We start from the raw sequence: 23,240 nt of genomic DNA, 5'->3' as shown, positions 1-23,240 counted from the left end.
ATTGAAATTTCGGTGTTGGGTTGTATAACGGACTTTTAATTGGGGAAATTAGAATGTTTTCAACTTTTCACCTTGAGCAATTATGAAATAATAGAGGTGCTTGTAGTGAATATCAGTTGGACTAAGACATTTTGGGTGACCTATTACCTACAGCCAAAAACTGACTGAATGTAGGGCGTATCCATACGTGCTGGTATCTTTTAACACGACATTATTCATATTCGGTGCGTATTGCATTATTATATTGTGTTATAAGTATGTTGCCTTCCGAGATGATTAAAATTTTATAATATGTAAGAATATGGAAGAAAATTAATAAAAACTCTACATGTGGAAAAGACAATTGCACAATAGTAATAAATGTGAATAAAAGCAGGAAACGAAACGCCAGTAAAATGCTTCATTCACTTTTTGTTGTGGTGGCTCTTACAGTGTTTTCAACTAGCTGGAGGAGTATCATACAAAAAGGAATAAAAAGTTTATACATTGGAAGAAAACGGTACTCAATTTATGGACTTAATTTTAATCATCTTTTGGCTGCCGTGAATAATAAATGAGTAAATGTTTGTACTCTTATTATGAACACTTTTCTTTTGCCACTCCAAACAATCATTTTCATATCATTCCCGGCAGCATCGAGTATAATTGCTATCACCTGAATTAGAGCTTGTCTCTACTGACTTGGGGTTCCTCTATACACGTACGAATTTTTGCAAGATGTTGCCATTTCACTGAAGAGGGGGAAGAGGGAAAACCACTGAGCACTCAGACCTTAGTGGTCCATTGTACTCAATTCCTTCGTCTAACACAATATTCGGGATTCGTTTATGTATCGTAGGTCTTCCGTTAGTGGATCAGTACCAAAAATCTGATGTCTGATGCGTCCATAGGTGAGGCACTCTAGCAGCGTTAAGACTTCGCCACCTGTTATAATGGGAAGCTGGTACCCAGCATCAGCCAATGCTACTGACACCCCAATTGCTGGTTCCGGTCTGGGCATGGGGGAAGTTGAAGTCTCTTTTGCTAAGGCATCGAAGATTTCCTTTTCCTCTGCACCACAATGACCAGATACCCAGAGTAATTCCACCGTATTGAATCTAGAAACAGAGTTTAATCGGTTTCTACATTCCTGAACGATTTTTGAAGTGATCAAAGTACTACTCAACGCCCTTAGTGCAGCTTGATTATCGCTACAGACTGCGATGCGCCTACCATTCAACCGCTCGTCATTCATCCAAGTTGCCGCCCTGAGTAGGGAAAAGCCCACTTCTACCACTCTTTTTAACCGAGAGGTAGACTCCTGCTCTAGAACCATTTTCTGTTTTTGAGCCATCGGTGTAGAAGATGGCAATATATCCTGATACGTATTCTTCTGGTTCGTCCCAGTTTTCTCTTCGTTTCAAGATAACGTCATATATTCTATCAAATAAATGTATGGGGATCCGAGAATCGGAAGGCATTGCGAAAACTAGATTCAATTCTTCTGACTCTTCCAATGTCCTGTGCCCCTCACGTCTATTGTTTCCCGATAGATGATATCGAATTAGTCTATGAGTTGCCCTCATTGCAACGCTCTCAATAAACAAATCCAAGGGCTGCTGATTCAGTAATGCATTCAGAGCTGCGCCGGATGTCGTGCTCATAGCACTGGCGGTACCCAGACACACAGTTCTTTGCAGTGTCGCAAGTTCACAGCGAAAACTCTTCGGTTTCACCTTAACCTACCACACCACGGATGCATAAGCGAACATCGGTCTAATGATGTCAACATATATCCACATTACTACCTGAGGCCGAAATCTCCATGTCGAGGCAAAGGTCCGCCTACATAGCCCATTAACTGTGAGAACTCGTTTCATCTTTATCTCTACATGTTTGTTCCAAAGAAGCTTCTTGTCTAGAATAATTCCCAGATATTTCACTTTTTCAGAGCATTGAAGGATAATACCCCTCATCTCTGGAATGCAAAACCCATTCAATTTCCTCCTTTCCATTTCGAGATCTCGACCAACAGCTAACACAGCTTCGTCATCCGTATTAGCTTCAACGTGTATTAGCAGATTTTGCCGTTCGCATAGTAGTGAATTTTAAAAGCCATCCTGTTCGAGGCTCCTTCCGTGGCTTCTTAACTTCGGTTTTCCGTGTAGCTTTGCCAGCCTACCCAACGCCCAACCTGGAGGACCAGTTGGTACAATTTGTCCCGTTTTTAGGCGCGGGGGACTCGCTTTAATCCTTCTCTGTCTGCAGTTTTTCATTAAGAAAGAATTCCCAGCGATCTCCACCTGGAGGTGGAGATAGCGTTTTGTAGTAGAGCTATTGATTCCCAGGTTTTATGCTCCATCGTGGGTACCAATCCACCATACTACTGTTTGACCGCAAATGACAACCGATAACAGCTATGACAATGAAATCCGCGCACGGTTGTTGGCAACCAACAGAGCCTATTTCAGCTTACCAAAACTGTTTCCCTCGAAACGTCTCAACATAGGGTCAAAGCTCTTACTGTACAGAACTATGATATTACCAATCGTTACGTATTCCTCGGAGACCTGGATTCTTAGCAGAAAACTGCGTACTCTTGGCCGCGTTCCAGAGAAGAATCCTCCGAAGAATTTTTGGCCCCCTACATGAAGATGGACGATTCCATTGCCTACAAAACGACGAAATCTATGAGCGATAGCATGACCGTGTGTTGTGGATAAAATCTGTCTCAACAGGTTGCGGTGGGCGGGTAACTTAATCCGTATGGATGAGGATGATCCAACCCGGAAAGTCTTTAAGAACAATATCTATGATAGAAAAAAAGACGAGGCAGTCCCTGCTTGAGATGGAAAGATGACGTAGGTCAGGACGCTAAATAGCTTTTAAGGATATCGAATTGGTGGACCTCGGCGCAAAACCGGGATGTCTGGATTTCCTTACTTAGGCAGGGTAGGCCCACACTGGATTCCGATTGTTGCGCCGTTGATGATGATGATGATAGTGGTGACTTGATCAGCATACTCCACAGAAGTGGTGATAGCACACTCAGACTCACATGACTTTCCACGTTGGCTTTCATTTAGTGCGTGCAACCTTAGTACCTTCTCGCGAATGTGACGCCTAACCAGTCTCTCCAGACATTTTACCGAAAATGATGTTAAGCTGATTTGCTAGAAGTTTTTTGAATAGTCACCTTTCCCAGGCTTTGGTATGAAGACTACCTTCACCTTCTGCCAAGAGGAAGGCACGTAGCCCAGACCAAGACATCCTTCAAAAATATTTTTTAGAAGTTACTCTAAGTGCTCTATACCCTCCTTTAGCATTGCTGAGTAGATGAAGTGTTCAAATGATTGTATAGCAGCTCTTGCCTTTCCATTGGTAACAACTGCTCTCGCAGTGTCCCAATTCCCCTTGCAACACCTTCGTGAGATCTGTTTTCCCGGGTGGTGTACTTCCAAGAGTGTCTGTATAGACTCAATTCTGGATTTCGTGAAAGTACCATCAGGTTTTCTAAAAGTACCCAACTTGGCGACTCACCTTTATTAAGGACTCTGCACAGCCTGGAAATCTCCCTTCCACCTTCCAGTTCCTCACAGTATGCTCTAAAAGAGTCTTATTTCAAACGTTTTACGAGCCTGTTATATTAAATTTGACTAACTCTTATGTTTGTAGCCATAAGTGCTGTCTACTGTGAAAACCGTCGCTAACTTAAAAGTCTACTGCGTGTGAATTTCACCAGGGTTATCAGTTTCACCTCACCTGCCGTCGAAAGTTCCGTTTTCTTGTGTTCGATGTCTCTGGATATCGCAACACTTGGTGGTGTAGCAATGTGCTCATTACTAAGAAAATTCGCCTTCTTTCGTAGTGTCTTCCGTTGTCGTCGACTAGGAGCTCTCCCAGGTTCACGGTGTCCGGGCTGCATGGACCTGTTTTCACATACCGCCGTTAGACCAGTTGCGTCCATATTACCAGCTTCCCTTTCTTCCGTTTTTCCAAGTGCAGGCGGAGGAGAAGATTCTGACAGACAAGCTTGTCGTTCCTTCTGCTTTGTGCCTAAAATTTCCTTCTGCCGAGCCTTCCTCTCCCGTTAGAGTTAGACAACAGTGTCACCGACAGGCCGTTCGTAGTCAGATTTCGAGTTCCTCTCATTAAGGAAGTGGGTGTATTATCCTTTCTGGCTGAACGCGGCGTAGACACCAGGTGTAAGTTTTCCACTGAAGTGAAGAGCCTGTCTTAAACAGATTTCTGCGTGGGGAACGTGAATTTGGTGAGACCTCCAAAATCCGTGCCTTGGCCACGACCTGATTTCTCAAAGTCGCGGGTAGATTCAAAGTCTGTGACTTCTTACCACTTGGAGAGTTACAATCCTATGTTTCCATTTTCATGTGTTTTTGGACACCTTTAGTGTAGTAGTAAACTACCAAAAGCTCATCCATCAAGCGTAGACTCGAGCATGTTCCGAATTCCACCTGCACACCAAAACAGGTCAGGCTCGCTCGGCGCTTCAGGTATGAAGGGTTTTGTTGATGTTTCATGTAATATTCATTGGATATGTATATTCATAATAAAACCAATTTTGATGTATGCATGCATCGTCTAGTGGCCGAGAATGAACTTTGCTGACAGCAGGGAATTGCTAATGCAGATTCAAAGGCTGGGTTGCCTAAGTATTACTGGAGCACTACTCCGACTGCGGCACCTTCGAGTGCTATCCTCTGCTATGAGGCTATCCTAAATCTACCCTCCTTCGACCCGACTGCACGAAACATTCCCAATGTGGGTGCCAGGGCTCTGAAACATCGTTGGTAATAAAGAGTCTGGATCCACATTGATGGGGCCGAACCAAGTTTTAGCTTCCGGCCTTCTACTGTCAAGAATACTCTGAAGGATGAAATTTGAACTCTTGCCGGTAGGCGGAAATCCTTGGGAAATAACCTGGGCCTATTTCTAAGGATTATATATTGCCTTTTATTTGTAGTTAAGTCTAAAAGTTCAAGATTTTCGCCTTGAATGTTATGGGCTTCCTCAACTATGTCCGCTGCCACTGATGAACTTATACACGACTTTTGTTTACGAACACTACTTACCGCCTCCTTGATGTGTTCATTAATCTGGGCCGTTAGACCGACATTTTTGTTGTCCCTGAAAAAGTTCTGAGTGGTGGTTTCGGCTACATGCAACCAATGTGAAGTAGGATGAGACGGCCCTCCACTTCGTATACAGCTGCCCGGCCTTTTCAAAACTCAGACGAAGACAGCTTGGTAAGGTGTTCTTCAATAAAGGATTTTAGATTCGCTAAGGCCTGCGAACGCCGTAGGCGGGAAGCCATTGAATAGGTGATTTACGGAGATAGTACTCGTACAATGGGTAAGATAATGAAAAATATATTGTAGATGGTACTCAGCAACGTGATTCCTCTATAATTGTTGCACTGCGTGATATTCCCCTTTTTATGTATGAAACAGATAATACCTCGTTGCCAGTCGTCAGGCATTGATTCGCTACCCCATACCTTGAGCATAAGTTGATGAACCAGTTCAGCTGTAATTCAATCGACTTGTGGCGAACTGCACGGACTGTTTCTTCTACACTTAGTGGTGACAGTATTTTTCCCTCGTCTTAAATTGACGGGACCGCCAACTCGTCGATATTCTGGTTGTTGAGCAGTTTATCAAAATACTCAACCCATCGCTTCAACGTCCCCATATAATAGGAAATCTGATTTCCTTTTTTTTCTCGACATCGGCATCGAAGTGTATAAGGCTTCATTCTGCTGACTAGTTGGAAAATTGAATTTCTCGAGTATACCGATCTTTGGTTCTCCCAAGCTTCCTATTTCTGTCTGTAACGTCGAAGAGTTTGTGACAGGCCTCTACGCATGCCGCGTTCTTTGAGACTGCAGTTTTGTTCGGTATGCATCATTGTCCCTTTCCGTTGCTGGCTTACGTTCGACTTTTTTATGACTGCGGCCAAGTATAGAAACAATGATAGCATTCTTCAGGTCATTGTGAAGATCATTTGTTGATGCTTCATCTCCAGGATCTCTAGCAGCTGCGGTTATTGCGGCATTTTCCTTTGCAGATGTTACGGTGTGCTTTGTTCTAGATGGTTTCAGTGTTAATTCTCACCTAATTGTCAAAGGCACTGTTGAATTTCGAACCTGGAGCACCATACCAACGAGATAATGCTCCTAGTATATATTGCCCTCCATATATGTTCTGACATTCGTCAAGGCTGAGAAGTGGCGGCGCTCAATTAACATGTGGCCAATGTGGTTAAAAGTGGTCCCATCTGGAGGGGCCCACGTTTGTTTGTAAACCGCTTTCCACGCAGGCACTTCCAAAAACTGTTTGTAATTCCATGCATCGATGCATCCAATCCGAGGCCCCTTTCGTAGCCCCGAAGCTTCAGTTTTCAGTATAAGGTTGTCTCTAGGATCAGTTGAAACAATTTGTTTTATTTTTAGGCACGAGCGACTCATCTTTATTCTTTTCGGTCTACAGTTTTTCATTAAGAAAGAACTTCCAGCAATCACCATGAGGAAATTGAGATAGGGTTCGATACCAATACCAATAGTTGGTATTGTTTCAGCAGATGTTTCCCAGGTATTATGCTCGATTGTATTTATCAATCCACACTTCGCCGTGGGGTCTACACTGCCCTTGACTACTGAGGTTCTCTTGAATCCTCTTATTTAATGAAATCATATTCAAACATATTCACTTACATATGTAGGTTTCAATCATGTGTTATGGGTTGTGATGCATGCATGAACATTTTATGTTAAATATTTCGGAAGCACCTCGTCATTTACCCTGCGCCCTGGTTCTTATGTATTTACATTTTTTATATAATATATATATATAACATTTACTTGTAAGGTGAATCTGAGCTCAATTTAGTCAACAAATCGTCACTATATAAAAAAAACTCAGGAAACTAAACTACATATCTTGATATGCCTTAGATTCTAAATTATAAACAATATTGACTTTATTACATAGCATAATATTGACTTTAAGTTTATTCATGTTATCAATGTTCAGTACGAATAAGATAAGCCGAAATTACACTAAAAATACTAGAAATAGAAGCTCCCAACGCTAAGCAAAGTCCTGACTAAAAATATATTTGCTGTAGAGATATACATATTTACATAATATTTTTTTAAGAACAAATAGTTCGATTAGTAAGTTACACAGTAGGAACTAAACGCTTTTTGTGCAAGCTAGGTTTTTTTTTTTTTTAAATTTTCCTAGGGAATTTTGAGAATTGAAGCGATTGCACTTATTAAGATTGTTTATACTGCACAACTTACCATAGTTGAAAAGACTTAGTCTGTATCACTTAAATATTGATTGTATCTGAACATGAATTGATTTACACTAATAAAGCTATCTATCTATCTATCTATCTATCTAAACGCTTTTTGCAAGGTTTTCGCACTTTGATGGGGGCCCAGATGGGGTTTTTATTTGCACTTTCCTCGGCTTTTTTGCTTAACTTTAAAATAAATTGATAACAAAACAAATCGGAAAACCGGAGCTGTGTGCTTCAGGTATGGAAGGTTTTGTGTATTGCTATATGAGCATATTTGAATGGTCATTTGCCCCTTTGTGCTTAGCTCGTAATGTTTATGCATTTAGTTTATCAGATCATTCACTTTAGTATGACGCTACCATCCAAAGTCTTAGAATGCAAGAAATTTGCACAAAAGTGACAAATTTGACCTATTTATCTCTGTTAGTAACGGTGCGATTTCCATCAAATATGGTAGTATCATGATCTATAGTATAACCTATATTACTGCAAAAATTGGTGATTTTAGAATAAATTTATAGTGGGTTTCCAGGCAATTCCTAAAAAATAAGCTTATGATAAATATAGTAATATACTATTAGTAACTTTATTAATGGTATCGGTATGGAGAGTATTTTGAGGTCTAGACAATCAGTTCTGGGAAGGTCATTGCACTGGCAGTCATAGTCTCTGATTCATTGGAGTCTCCCATCAAAATTTCTGTTTTATTCAAATTCAATCTAAGATAGGTTGTATGAGGCAATCATTCCGCTTTTGTACATGTTGCTCCAGATCAGCTTTATTACGAAACACTAGGAAAACATCATCTGCATAAAGCAGTATGTAGGGCGTTGGACTTTGGATATTCCGTGCGACAGTGTCTATGATAAGAACAAAGAAGAGTGGTGAGAGACGACCATGACACGAAGCGGTTTTGACATACCCGCCAGACTTTGAATTTTATTTTTTGAGTCATGATAGAGAAACCAGCGCACAAGCTCCTCTGGCACTAGATGTTTCCGCAGAGTACACTAGATGAGTTTACGCACCGTCAAAATCTAGGAAAACAACATAAAGAGGACAATTCTTCTTACGGTGTACCTCCTTGAATAATCGCGCAATTCTGTTCTTTCAACGATGTCCTGAACAACGGCCTTCCTTTCTCTTCTCATGTTAGAATAGTAGCGCTTTCTAGCCAATCAAATGGTGTTTTAGCTTCCTTAATAACCCTATTGAAGAACGTACTGAGCCACATTGTTGGGTCCCAACCAAGAGGACTAAACACAGGAGATACATGTCCCATTGTTCGAAATTGTATGGACGGAAAACATTGTTGCGCATGCTTGACATTCTATGGTAAATGCGCGAGAAAAATTCAGCGCGTTAGGTCTGTTGTGCAGCCAGTTTGTTGCTAACATGTACTATTGCACAGCTGGGAAACACATGCAAGAAAAACATCTAGGCGCTATCGAACCTGGTGCGTACCTGGTCCGTACCGAACGAATACGCAATGTTCCTCCGTATCCACTAGACACTTTATTTTCGCCTCCTGTATTTAGTCTTTTTGATCCTAACCGTTCGTTGTCTGATCCCGTGGCTTTCCCCGTTTTCATTCATTTGATTGCTTCTTCAACTTGAGTCTCGCTGGCAGATCAGCAGTGCTTACGGAACTGAAGGAAAAACAAATTCTTCTGTTGAAAACTGCACAAAATATTCTCGCTATGTGTACGCTATCGGGAACCTTCAAACCTGTTCAGCGGCAGCGGCATTGATAATGGACGAATAGTGACAACTTCCGTCTATATCTAAGGTCAATCCCCATTTGATCATATGTGCCAGAACTTAGAAACCTCGAACAACCGCCAGATAATATTAAATAGATATATATTTTCGCTAGGCACTTTAGCTTGATGCGCACCTCCTAGGGCAATTCGACAAAAAATTTAAATGAGGTGACTTTCGTAAAATGGATTCACAACTAACACTCATTAAACCAGCACACTCGTGGGACCCAAAAGTTCATAGTTTACTTTTTCATACTGTCTTCAGAAACCAGACTCACATGGCAGGTGTTATCGTAGAAAACTTTACCAGGCACATCCGTTGCATTTGAGTTGAAACTCACATTTCTTTCACAGCTGCAGAAACGAGTACTAAAAAAATCAGGTCTTTCGTCCATACCAACTGAGGTCAAATTGAGTACCTGGACCCATATCTCAGGTAGTAAAATAAATGGTGAAAAATCACAAGTCATCAATTTTCCGGAGAAAGTCTCGATACATGGGATCTAGGTCTACCCACGGATAACGCTTTAAGCTTCACATTGGAGACACAGTAGTGAGCGATTCACGAGAGATGAAAAAGTTGAAGAAACAATTTCATGAACATCTTGAACTCTCTCCTGGCAGAACAAGTAGGGCAGTAGGTAAAATCTACCCTGGCTTTCGTAAAAGAGTAGAACTACATGCTAAAACTAAACTGATTCTGTATAAAGTCCTTATAAGACCCATTTTATGTCACGGAGCTCTTGCTTTACAAAAGCTACAGTGTTCTGAACGCAGAATTTGGAGGCGCTGTACCAGCCTGTAGTACAACTGGAAAACCAAGAAGTGTGCCGGAGAACAAAACTAGTCTCTTCGAGAGCTGACGTTCAATCCATAGAAAGCTTGTTTGAAAGAACTAAAAGTCATCCTAAACCATTTAATCATAGTGAAAGAATACTGTAGTAGCAACGTCAACATCTTTGGCCACATTTTAAGGTCTCGACGAATTATGAGCATGGAACTAAAACCTATGCTTGAGCTATCCTTGCCTGCCTATTAGCAAACAATATATGCTGCTGTACAAAGAACACCAGTTGTGGAGCACCACTTCATCCATTAACGCAACCTGAATGAAGTGTCGTTCCAAAACTGGTGTTTTTTGTGATCGACGTATCCACGAACGTCTCAAATCTAAAATTTACGGCAATGTTGTCCGTCCTGTCGCCTTCTATGGTTGTGAGTGTTGGCCGACTATAAGCGACAATGAACGGCGTCTTGCGGTAATGGAGACGAAGATGCTACGTTGGACTAGTGGTGACACACGTTTAGATCACATCCGAAATGAGGATATCCGCGATCGTTACGGGGTTGCACCGATAGTGGAAAAATTGCAGAGTGGCGTCTTCGATAGTATAGTCACGCAATTCGTGCTAATGAGAATTCACTTGCCAAGATTAGTCTGAACATCAAAGCCGATGGTAAACGACCAAAAGGCAGGCCGAAATAACGGTGGCTTAATACGCTGGATGGGGATTTAAAAGCCTCGAGATTGCACCCAGATCAGGCATTCGACAGAGCCAAACGGCGAAACCGATCACGACAAGCCGACCCCGCATGTGAACGCGACAAAGGCTGAAGAAAAAGAAGAAAGTAACTTTTCGCGAATAGCTTATCTATGTATACCAATTCAATTGGACCAAAGGGCGGTTCGGAATCTTAAGCAACCTCTGTTTGGTTTCATTGGTATTTCCTAAACAATACTGCTCCCGAGAAGAAAAATCAATTGAAATTTATTTTTCCACCAAGGACTCCTCTCCATAAATTAGCAGACAATCAATGTTAGGTGTATGACATGCTCTCAATTCCAAGCAATCTGACCAATTTACAAGCAAAATAGTTTCCCATGGTGAATTGCATGCCGAGATAATGCAACTTTAAAGTGATATGGTCATATTGTGTCACTCAATTGAATGTACATATATTGCATTGCATAATGTAATTTATCTAATTATTTTGTTTTGATATTATTTAAAAATGTGATTTATGAGCACTGGCTGCAACGATTGAAATTGATGCACTCATATGACATGAATAACAAAATGCACTGCCTGAGTAAGGTATTAAGCATCAAAAAAGCTGCAGTCGATACGAATATGTGCAATCAGTTACAATCTTATGAAATAAAACGTCTCCCTGATCTTTAATAAGAAACAGTCATCACTTCTTGAATACAAAGGACCTAGTTAACCTACCGTGTAGCTATAACAAAGCACCATACATACTAAAATGGAATACCGATATTGCAAATTCGTAGCATATTATTGGAAATATAGACAATTTTGATAATAAATATTCATTCAGATACATAGGTACCTCAATAAATAAATAAATAAAAAAAAAAATAAATCATGAAGAAACTAAAGCACTATATATTCCCTTTTATTTTCAGAAGGATTGCCATGGGTTCCACACACATGCTACGTTGGGGATAGGATAACTGAGACCTCGGTAGGATCATGTTTCGTCTACAATGAAATAAAAGAATGTTGCTGTGATCGTGTTTTAGCTAAAAGATGTAAGTACTTGAAGTGCATGATTTTTGATAAGCTCAAAATAAAAAAGAACATAATTATGCGAAGAAGCCAAGGACTTTTCTCCTGAATTACTCATCACATATGCAAGGTAGTCTGCCTTTCATTCACCATGCCCGAACAGCAATAATCTTTTGGGACAAATAGACAAGAATGGGTACATAATGAAAATCGTCATCAACTCCACAACCACCGTCATCTGGTCTAGGCCAGCCCTAGTAAGGAACTGCAGAGACCCCGGTTTTGCGCCAAGGTCCAGCAATTCGATATCACTAAAGCTGTCTGGTGTCCTCACCTACCCCATCGCTACATCTCAGGCAGGGTTTGCCTGGTTTTATTTTTCTACCGTAGATATTGCCTTTATAGACTTTCTGAAAGTCTTAAAGTTGTAGTCTCCCATCTTTGCTGTCTTCGTTTGACCAGTGCGATTCGATGTTGTTCGTTCTTTGGTTTTTGGCACTGACGTTGCCACCATGTCTTGCCTTCATTAATGTGCAACCCGTTATCTCGGGCCGCCTGCTCGATCTGGATGACTGTACATCTCGGGTTGTTGTTCCCATAATGTCAACGTAAGCCAGTAGTTCGGTGGACTTTAAAAGGATGGGCTCCCATGTCGTGTTCCGCGAATTATATAAAGAAGTATTTAATATCTGCGAGCTGCTTCGGTCACGCTGCTCCCAGTGCAGAGGTGAGGCAGCGTCTGACGATTTGCCTCTGCCCTGGTAAGAGACTGTAAAGCCCTAAACGAAGTAAGTTGCTCCCCATTTAGTATGGTCAGACGTCAAGCAGTTCGGACTTAAGACTCCTTAATTCTTAAACAAAACATAGCTAATAGTAGTTAATGGGCACCCACTTCCTATTTACTATCCGCCGGATCGACCGTCCTTGGGAACAAGCCCAATAGTTGCACTTGATTGCTGGGGAACTGCTCCAATCACGAAGTCGGATGCATCCCAGAAGGCAGCCAAAGGTGCGCGGAATTTCGAATGTGCAAACAGCGTTGTCGATTTCAGTGTCTTTCTGTAAGCTTCAAAAGCTGCCGTGGATTCGCAGGTTCAGTTGATTGGTAAATTTCTTTTGCTTTTGCTATGAAGAGTTCTGCTACTGTAAAAATTTAACATAGCCAAGAATCCAAGAATATTATAAGAATCCTCTCAGCTGCTTCACGTTCATTGGTTGAAGACTGCTTTGACAATGCATTTGCTTAGATTCACCACCATTCCATGTTCCATTCTTCCGGCTCCGTTCCACCGAGTTATTTCCGTAAAAACCAGTAGGATATCATTATACGGTGTTCCTTCAGTAATTTTCTGATTTCCCCCACCCTCCTTGGTGAGTAAGGTTAGTTGTTAAATCGCGACAACCATGCTAAGGATCAGGTAGATGATGATTTGGCCATTTGTATGTGGCAATTGTCGCGTTGACTGCCGAATTGGAATTTATAGCTTGGCCAAAAGGATATATCCTCCTCTGCGTCTATAAGGCTTCAAATTTATGTAGGACATAAGCAGGTGGCATGAAGAGGATGCAACGGAGTCGCCTTCAACGACTCCCGATGGCGTGTGGTGGCAGCTGCATTAAATCTCTAGCGATATCAATATATACCCTGGGAACAAAGATTTTCGGACTTTAACTGTGAACGCGATAGCGGGAGCTTTAACGTTTGTGTCCCGATAAATTCACGGAGTAGGACTTCTATTTTACGGGATATAGCTTCGTTCGCAGCTCTGACTAGCGAAAATGTTATTATGCCGTTGCTTCTGTGATGCTTGGCGGAAGTGTAGCGTAGACCTTGTCATCTAAGTTTATAGTTTCTGGCCATCTATGCTCTCCATCTGCTGTCGAGTTCCCACGGGCCTAGTAGTTCGCGCTATCTATCATGGACTTTGTAATGACATCGCGGATTTCCCTGCAATACTGCGGTAGTACTGCACTGACACGACTTCCATATATAGTTGCTGCGGACGCATTATGTTATACCTAACAAAGCTTGCCTCTACTATTTCCAACCAAATTTCAGGGTCAAAGGGCAACAGGCGTGCTAGTTTGCGAAAATCACTTCGTTGCAAAAGGAAGGTGATCAAACTAGTTGAGGTTCCAATTTTTTTTGCTTCAGGTAAGTGTCTGAAAGTGGTTACCACCGCCACAATGTAAAGAATTCAAATGACGGCGTTTCGACCGCAATAAAAAACCGAATTACTGAAAAAACCTGGTAATTTTGACGTTGAGGTCATTGTGCTAGAAGACACGAGCTGAGCTTTTCGAAGTAGCCTTAAAAAACCTATACGGAGCGCAGCTGCGACTTGCAGCTATGCTAATACGAACCAGTGGAATGTTGCCTACGGGGCTATAACGAATAAGATACGCGGGCAAAAATCACCACTAGTGATATGTTCGCAGTTCTTGTTCGATATAATTACAACCCATGTTCTGAAGCAGGACTAGATTTGACTATCTGCAATGTTCCGACCGGATGTCTCGATCCCTGGGGTTAGTGAGGAAGAACTGTTGGGGATCTGTGGACGTATAGGAGGTAAGAAGACTTTGGGATAGGAAGGGTCCCCGGGCAAAGCCCTCACGTGGTTCGTAAGCCTATTTGAATCGTGCACAATGGAAGGAGTATTTCTTACTCAGTAGAAGAGGTAGAAGTTAGTTCTGCTACCGAAACTCCAAAGCCCCTCTGCGTACCTTCTCCACATTGCCCTATCTATCTTTTAGATACTATGAGAAGGATGTCTACCTTTGCCAGGGAAGGAGAGCTAATTCATCCAAGCTAACTGCCAACTTTCGGAGAAGATGGCGGCAACGTTAAGAGGAATCGGTGGTTATAGGAAAAATTTGCGTCACTTCGGATTAAACGAGTGTCCCGAATACGGCGCTATATCCGATAATTCGCTTCACGTTATGCTCCATCGTCCGAGGTTTATAGAGAAGAGGAAAAGATTAATCGACGCTCTCAATGCAGACATCGAACCTCACTGCCTTGTAGAGGAGATGCTGAGATCAGAGGTGAATTTTTTTGCAGCCAACGAAAAATTAGCCTCGATCCAAAAATAACTCCAAAAATTGGAACGAACCCGAAAAGGGTGTCCTGCACGTGACCTAAACGTGCTTGAGTAGACAAGACCCCTACCCGAGAAGTACTATTTCACGGTGGTCCCAGTGGGAATTGAGCGGAAGAATGGCGAGGTTCTATTGGGCGCAAATCCCGCATATTGCCGCTAACTGGTGCAGGACCCGAGCTTTACACCCTCATTCATGGCAAAGTCCAGTCTCTAGATTGAGGGCTATATATGACTGTCAGCCTTGAGGTATGGTTTTGGATGCCGCCTTGGAAATGCAGTTCAGGCATGGTGTACTTCCTGGGTGCTTCCCACCTTATAAGCCTATGTTACCCAACTGCTGATTTCATTTTCCAACAAAGACCCGGTTCAACATCACGGTCGACTCGATTGAGTTAATCTCGTCGCAAAATTGGCTTCATGGGCAACTACCTTACGCTCTTCTTAAGGGTTTTCTGAGAATCTTTGTATTGATTTCAGACATTTTGGATAGCTCCTTCAATAAATGTTTAACTAGAAACTTCGTAATGGTCGTAGTGCAAACCCCCAAACAATCTTCGTATCTACCTGTTAGCTTTTTATGGCTAATTTGAACTGTATGGTGAACTATTGTAATAATCTCATAATTTCCCCTTTAGCAAACATGATTTTTGTATTAGGTATATAAATGGTTGGCAGTAATAATTTCGATTCGAAACTGGGTGTCCCCTTCACTAGCTTTACGAGTCGGGACTTGCAGTGTGACGACCCAAAGTCAGTAATAGAGCCAACAGACTTTCCCAGGCCTAACAGCGGGTTCATGAACGTCAATGATAGGGAAACTCGCCGACCAATTAGCTCTTTCTCCTCCTCTGCTGATTAGCAACATCCAGGTGACGGTATAGAGGTACTTTTGAACACCAATGTATGCCAGAATCCCAACACCATTGTGATCTTTATTTGGCAGCTTACTGAACGATTGTAGCTCAGAGATCCTTTTCAGTGTCATTTGCCCTACCCTTCCTCCTTTTCTTATACATCGTTGAGGAAGGAATAGTACTGCATAAAAATTCTTTGTATTTTCGTTGGTAAAGAGGATACGGTGTACACCTATTGACACAAAGCAAAGAATAATGGCTTGGGATGATGCAGTTTTTACAGCTAGGAGAAGTTACTTCCTAAACTGTATACACCGCTCTCTATCGTAATCTAATGGATTATGATTGTCATCATGCAAGAGCCAATTATTGTCTTCATTCTGCCGTGATAAACAAGAGCAAAGCTCGCTGCTGGCAAGACTTAGTCGATGAGGTAAATGGCGACCCGTGGGAACTAGGTTATAAACGAATCACCCAGGACATCGGGGCTTCACGGAAATCCTGCATACTGAGTACCGAGCAGATGGACCGCCGCGGGTATTATTTCCTGGACGTCCCTTGCGGGTTGATGGCAACCACGCGGAAGGCATTGAGGACGGTTCGCTTTTCACCATGAAATACCTTGAATAGGCAGTTCTCATTATGCAGAATAAGAAGGTGCCAGGTCCTGATGGTATCCCAATACATGTATATAAACTGGTGTTCCACAATCGGCCAAATTTACTCCTCGATGCGTTCAACGCTGGTCCGAAAGACAAATTTTTCCTTGCCGCTGGAAGGTGGCTAGTATACTAGACAAACTACAAAATTCATCATTCAGGGATTATCTAAGGGACAACTCCTTGCTCTATGAGGCGCTAGAGGAGGATAAAAGTTACATCGGAAGTAGCACACCAAAACAGATTTGGTATTTTGATGCGACGAGTAACAGGATGTTCACGGTTTCAGCCTTGCGTTGGAAAAACTTGAAGTAGTCATCTTGAGCAAAAATTTTCACCCTGCGTCCCATGTGAATTTCAGAATTGATTAGAAAACCGACTGTTAGGTTCTTTGGGTTGACGCTTGACTGAAAGATAAGCTTTTTCGAACAAATCAAATTATCCACCAGGAGACGTTTTCTTATGAGGGCAACGCAGTTTATTGTTCTCAACGGCGCGAAGGTATGGGCTGATGCCCTTGCCAAGACAGTGTATCGAAACCATCTACCCCAAATAAAGAAACAGGGAGCTTTGCGGGTGGCACCTGTCTATTGCGTTGTCTCTGAACCGGCCCCTCTGCTCTGATAAGGAACGTAAAACTAGGTACAAGCCTAACAGAGAAGACTGAAAATGAATCAATAGACAGATGGATTGTACGGCTCATCGGCAATTTAGAACCGTGGCTGATTCCAAAGTATGGTTAGAGTTTACCCAACTTCTATGTAGACATGGAAGTTTTCAATCTTACATACCTGTACAAGATTGTGTTGTGCATTAAAGCAGTGGGCGACACCGATCACACCTATTGCTGTTGTGGAAAGTAGCATGGGATTCGTCAATAACTTTATGTTGACATAGAGGAGCTCTCTCAGACAACGTTGTTGAATCCTCACGATCGAAGTTTAATTCTTCTTTTGATTTTTGTCTTTTGTGATTTTTTAGATAGTTCATAACAGCCTCCCGTGTTGTTGTTTTATCGGGGAAAGTAGGTCGATATCGGCAGAGTTTCTTTCTGCTGAAACGAAGCAGGTTGAAATTCGGAATCGCCTGGTACACAAAGATGACCATTTGAGGCCACACTTCAATTCCTATGACTATCTAGTTGCCGGCACGGTGGTCACACCTTAGCTTAGAGTTTGATTACCACTTAGCTTCAGGTTTCTCCCCTAGTTCCTCAGAGGTTCTCCTACTGATTTTTCTCACCACAGGAAAATAGACAATCGCCGCCTTGAAATGCAGTAAATCATCCACTATTCGAAACGAGATCATCCAAAGTCAGCTAAAAAAGAAAAAGTTATAGAACCTTGCATACCTACAGCGCTTAGTTTCCGGCCTTAGTATCTATTCGTTGTATCACAAAATTGGACTTTATTTCGCTGTTATTTATGTGGGCGAATGGGGTTCGTTAGAGGACCGCTACCGCTCCGGTATACCTTTAACTGCAGATGCCCTGGACGGTCCTTTTCCCTGAACGTTGGTGTAACTCAAGTGCTGTGGTTAGCCCATGTGGCGCAGATATTGGAGTGCTGACATAAGGGGCCCGTTTCAGCTTCTCTGTTTACATTAATGCTGTGCAAGTGATAAGGCAATACGAACGAAATCAAATAACGTCAAAAACTAAATTTCACTCCGGATGTAAGTGTTCTATTATTATTAATCTAGGAAACGATTATTCATGCGAATTAATGGTCATCGTGACCTTACATTTTCAATATTTTTTATGGGCAAATTAGTACAAATTATTAAATGTGGGAGACTATTTCTAACATGTTTTCTTCAAGAACTGAGGTACCGACAATAAACTTATCACCCACATGTTAAGTAGCTCGTAATTAACTTCAAGCGCGAAAAGTTCCCGATTTCGCCTAGAAAAATAATCAAAAAAAAGTGATAATTCATGAAACCATACTGCGTTAATTATCTAAAACATGCTTCATTTTTTTTGTTTACTTAATATTTTCAGAATTTTAATAATTTTCAATATTTTCTTTGTACTATTTCAGGGAGGTTTTTGTCATCGTCTAATCAGCTAATGGCGAATTTCAGCACTATCTGGCTACCGATAATTAGCACAACATTCTTCGCATCGGTGTTACTTGGCATCTGAGATTTTAAATTTATTTTAATCTGCTCTGATTGGTTTCAATCGCATTCTTAACCCATCAATGGAGAGCGAAATTCGTACCTTCTTGATTGAGGTGGAAAAATTGGCTGTGCCACAGATACATAAATATTATGTATGTCAGGATGGAGTCCAGAAGTGTTTACTTAACTAAAGAAAAGCAAAAGAACAAAGTTTTTTACTGATATGTATATGTATAGTATCTAAGTGTCTATAGTTCGCAAAATGGAAAAAAAGAAATATGAATTAGGTTACACGTCCGTTTACCTTGTAAGACCGCTGTATTAATTTGCAGATTACGAGAATATTGCGAAATATTTTTAGTCGCTTGTTAAAGTTCCATTTGGATGTTTATATTGTAATACTGCGAGTGTTTGAACTAAGATTATTGATGTAAATATTTATTCCTGGAATGGTTTTTCACTGGAATGCGAGAAATATATTTATCTGGAAATTGCAGAAAGAACCCATACGTTGTTTTTGTGCAGTTAATATCACGTATGCATTTCACTATGTTATCAGTGTTTGCAGAGCAATTTAAATTAGCAGAATGCGAGACGTCGCTTTTCAGCAAATATGGTAACATAAATATTTATTTTATTAGGTGAGCTTGCATTCAAGCCCATGGGATCTCACAGAAGTTCCCCAGTTTTCAGGTTATTTACCTTAGTTGAACTTTTGCAGAACTGCCGCCCATCAACCATACCTACACGCTATTACCTGAAATACGCTTCAGCTCCCCCGAGGTGTCCGTATTCCTTCTTTACTATTCTGCGCCAAGAGCTCTTGGGCGTTAGCCATCTTCGGGGAGTGAGGGATTCACTACACGGTGTAGCCAGCAATGCAATTGTCGCTCCTTCTTAATGTGTAACCTCGCCTCTGCCACTTCCGCCTTCCGATCAGCTCTGGCGGACTTCGCTAAGGATGATCGCTGTTAGCTTCTCCGCAATGCCTCTTCTGTGTAGAACACGCCAGATACACTGCCTTTCACCCCTTGTTCACACTGTCGACAGCTTTCTCGAAATCGATGAAAAGCAAGTGAAGTGAATATCTACAATTCGCGCACTGTTACGTATGGTGTTAATGTGGTGAATACAGGTGGATTCCGTGTGGAAAGCAGCCTACTCTCTGCCGATCAAAATTTCGAGATATTCTTTGATGCGTTCCAGGATCCTTTTAGCTATTAACTTTGCAACGGTATTCATATCACTAATCACAATCACAATGTCACCCTTGGATGCCTCTCTTCAACTGTGTATAATTGTTCGTATTGTAATTGTGAAATTCCTTAACCTTGACCGGAATCTAGCAGTCAAAAGCCTGTCAGAAACCGGCTCGCAGGTCAAAAGAGCGTGTCTGGTGGTACCCGTCAGAAACAATCCGACATCCGGATTTCCAGACTACTAAAGGACATCGCCATAAGTGTGACAGAGGGAGGAGAAGAGTACTCTTCTAAGTCCCACCATCTTACTTCGATAAGCCCATGTTGCCCAGCTTATATCGATGGAATTTCCGCCCGACTAGGAGAAAGCGAGCATTCTAAGGCCCCGCAGAAACGTTGTCGATAAGCGTGCGTACATTCATCATCATCTACAGCGCAACAATCGGTATCCGGTCTAGGAATGCCTTAATAAGCAACTCCAGGTATTTCGGTTTTGTACCGAGGCCCATCAATTCGATATCCCTAAAAGCTGTCTGGGATCCTCGCCCACGCCATCTCAGGCAGGGTCTGCCTCGTCTTCCTTTTCCTTTTCTACCATAGATATTGCCCTTATACACTTTTCGGGTGGGATCATCCCCATTCATACGGATTAAGGGACCCGTCCACCGCAACCTATTAAGCCAGATTTTATCCACAACCTGACGGCCATGGTATAGCTCATAGATTTCGTCGTTATGTAGGCTACGGAATCGTCAATCCTCATGTAGGGGGTCAAAAATTCTTCGGAGGATTTTTCTCTTGCTAAGAACCCAAGTCTTGGGCTGCGCATCAATGAAGGCAAGACAAAATATATGGTGGCAACGCCAGCACCAAAAACTAACCAACCAAGAACATCAAACCGCACTGGTCAAATGGGAGAATGAAGATAGGAGACTACAACTATGAGACCGTTGATACTTTCTCCTATCTAGGGTCGAAAATCACAACCGATAACAGCTACGCTGATGAAATCCGCGCACAGTTGTTGACAGCCAACAGAGCCTATTTCAGGCTACAGAGTAAACTGATGTCATCAACGTAGTCGAGGTATTCGAGAAAAGGAGTCATAACAAGTAGAAATAATATTGGTGACAGGATGCAGACCTGGCGAACTCCGTTTTGAACCTTCAATTCCTCTGAGATTTTACCTTATATGTCGTCCTGATGATATATTAACTATTAGTTTCTCTGGAATACCCCTCCTGCGTAGAGCACACATACTCCTTGTTCACGCTGTTAAAAGCCTTCTAGAACTCGATGAAGGGCAGGTGGAGTGGAAACGTAAACCCCGCGCACTGTTCCGTAGGTTGTTGATGTGGTGAATTCAAGTGGATCCGGTGCAGGAAACAGCCTAACCTTTGCCGATCAAGCTTTCGAGATGTTCTTTGATGCGTTCCACGATTCTTTTAGCTGTTATCTTTGCGACGGCAAGGTATTCATATCACCCCTCACGATCTCAATGTCACCCTTAGGGTACTTCCCTTGAATTGTATGTAATTGCTCGTAGAAAGCAGCCTTCTCCACTAAATCGGAAATCTCCGCTGGTGTATAGTAATGTACAATTGTGATATTCCTTCCTTAACCTTGGTCGGAATCTAGCTGTCAGGAAGCTGTCAAAAACCGGGTCGCAGTTAAAAAAAACGTGCCTTGCGGTAGATATCGGAAACAACCCGACACCGGATTCGCGTCTGCTTCCACTCGGATTTCCAGAGTGCCATAAGTCTGACGATAGGGAGAAAAGTACTCTCCTGAGTCCCACCATGTAACTTCGCTAAGGCATAGGATGCCCAACTTATATCGTTGAAATTCCCTCTCCGCCAGGAGAAAGCGAGCATCCTAAGGACCACCGCAACCGTTGTCGAGGAGCGTGCGCACATTGCCGAAACTGGGTCTAGATTTGGAGAAAAAGGCACGTAGAGTCGGACCGAAGATAAACACAAAAAAAAAAACGAAAGTTTTCAGTTTTCTCGTTCATCGCACTTTTCTTATCATCATTAATATGCAGAACATCAAAAACGTTGACCAATTTGTATATCTAGGAAGCGTTGTTTCTATCGAAAGTAGCGCTGAATTTGATGTCCTTCGCGCGCTAACAGCGCGATCCGCTTTCACTACTCGTATCTAAACCCGAAGATCAAGTTCACACTTTTCCATGTTAATGTTCTTTTTGTGTTACTATATGGGGCTAGCACCTGGAAAGTGACCACCCCGGTTATTCGAGAGTTTTAAGCCATGGTCAACATTTCGACACAAGGACAGATATCCGTGGACGTGTTAATAAGAAGACGGAAGTGGCAGTGGATAGGTCACATAATAATGAAATGATATTCATTATCCTAAGATGACCGACGTGTGAGTTGACCTAGAAAAACATGTCACAAAATAAGGGACCAGGAGTGGAAGCTTCTTGAGAAGCCCTGGAAGGAGCTGAAACTTATTTCAGCAAATCGTACGCCAAAGTGTCTAAATCAGATTGCAAGAAACTACAATTCAGCTTAGATGAAACAGAGATGAACCATTTGAGGTTGTCTGCGTAAAGCAAGCACGCCAAATTTGGAAAGAAGGCGATAATTAAAAAATAGAACTGCAGACAAATGGTAGAAAGAGCGGGGTGATCAACCGATAAAAGAAATTCTGCAGTATCGCTTAGGAAAGTAGTAGGCGACTAATGTAATAATTGAAGTCGAGAAAATAAAGTTTGGAATAGAAGATATGTTGCGGGAATCAAAAGCTTTAGATAAATCGGTATAAATAAATGACCGAACTGTACAGTTAACCACTCTTTGACGAATGCATCTTTGGGCGATCTATTGTTAGGGTAGTAGTTCGTCTTTAAAATAGAGTCACCACTTATGAGAGTAGGGATAACAATGTTTTCTGTCCAAATTATAAAGCTGTATTAATTACAATTAACTAGGAAAAAAGCTAGGAAATCTATTGGGACCAGGTCCAATATTGATGTGAAATTTTCAATGACGAACTCAACCAAGGAAACATAAGGAGAAAACAGTTTGCACCCAGAGAAGCGTAGAGGAGGCAGACAGTGAGAATGTAAACATGGAAAAGAGATAAGAAAAAAGTAAGTTGCGGAGTGGGGGATTGGCATGAAGCCAGCACAATTGATGGGAACCGCGAATGAGGGATCAAAACGGCATGAAATCTCCGCTGGAGATTTTACCTGTTTGAATGAAAGAACTTAATCCAAATTCATACGAATGAATACTATTGACAGTGGACGCCTCAAGAATTGCTAGTGAAGTAATGAACAACGTCAGACGAAGCAGCATTTATAAGAGCAATTTGAAGAGAGGAAACACACAGGTGGTAGAAACGTTGGGATAATGCTCAGAAAGGTAGGTAGATACCCGGTACGATTCTTTGGAGGAGCTGTCCGTTATTACTTGATGCAGTTCCTGGCCGGGCATGGTGGATTACAACAATATTTCCTTCGTTTTAGATATGACTATTCCCGCAGGAGTATAAACTCTTCTGGTTTCCGAGATCTACTAGTGTTATCATTCTACTACCGGGAAATATTCGCTGTTACTTCGGGGCGGAAGGGTACTACCGTGTAAGTACTAATGAAAAGTTGGCCCAAACAATTCCCTATGCCACTTTAAGGGGGTCATCCCGTGTGTCGGGTCGGAGAAATCGATTTTTTTTTT

The 23,240-nt window shown here is 41.9% G+C and overlaps 1 protein-coding gene across 2 annotated transcripts in view; it reads left to right on the top strand.

The window, feature by feature from the left end:
- LOC119652779 overlaps nt 1-18,840 on the top strand; it is a 55,914-nt gene extending 37,074 nt beyond the window's left edge. The window contains exons 4-5 of one of the 2 annotated variants that reach the window (XM_038057091.1): nt 11,497-11,619; nt 18,256-18,840. In XM_038057091.1, coding sequence (XP_037913019.1) covers nt 11,497-11,619; nt 18,256-18,359 — 227 coding nt within the window. In that variant the 3' untranslated portion in view covers nt 18,360-18,840. Of the gene's footprint in view, nt 1-11,493; nt 11,620-18,255 lie in introns of both variants that reach the window. The other variant, XM_038057090.1, reaches the window with a different exon arrangement.
- The last annotated feature ends 4,400 nt before the right edge of the window (nt 18,841-23,240 follow it).

The sequence above is a fragment of the Hermetia illucens genome, chromosome 3, assembly GCF_905115235.1.
Source record: "Hermetia illucens chromosome 3, iHerIll2.2.curated.20191125, whole genome shotgun sequence".
NCBI classification, from domain to species: Eukaryota; Metazoa; Arthropoda; class Insecta; order Diptera; family Stratiomyidae; genus Hermetia; species Hermetia illucens.
The sequence above is the reverse complement of the archived record's forward strand: the minus strand, read 5'-3'. Positions and strand labels throughout refer to the sequence as shown.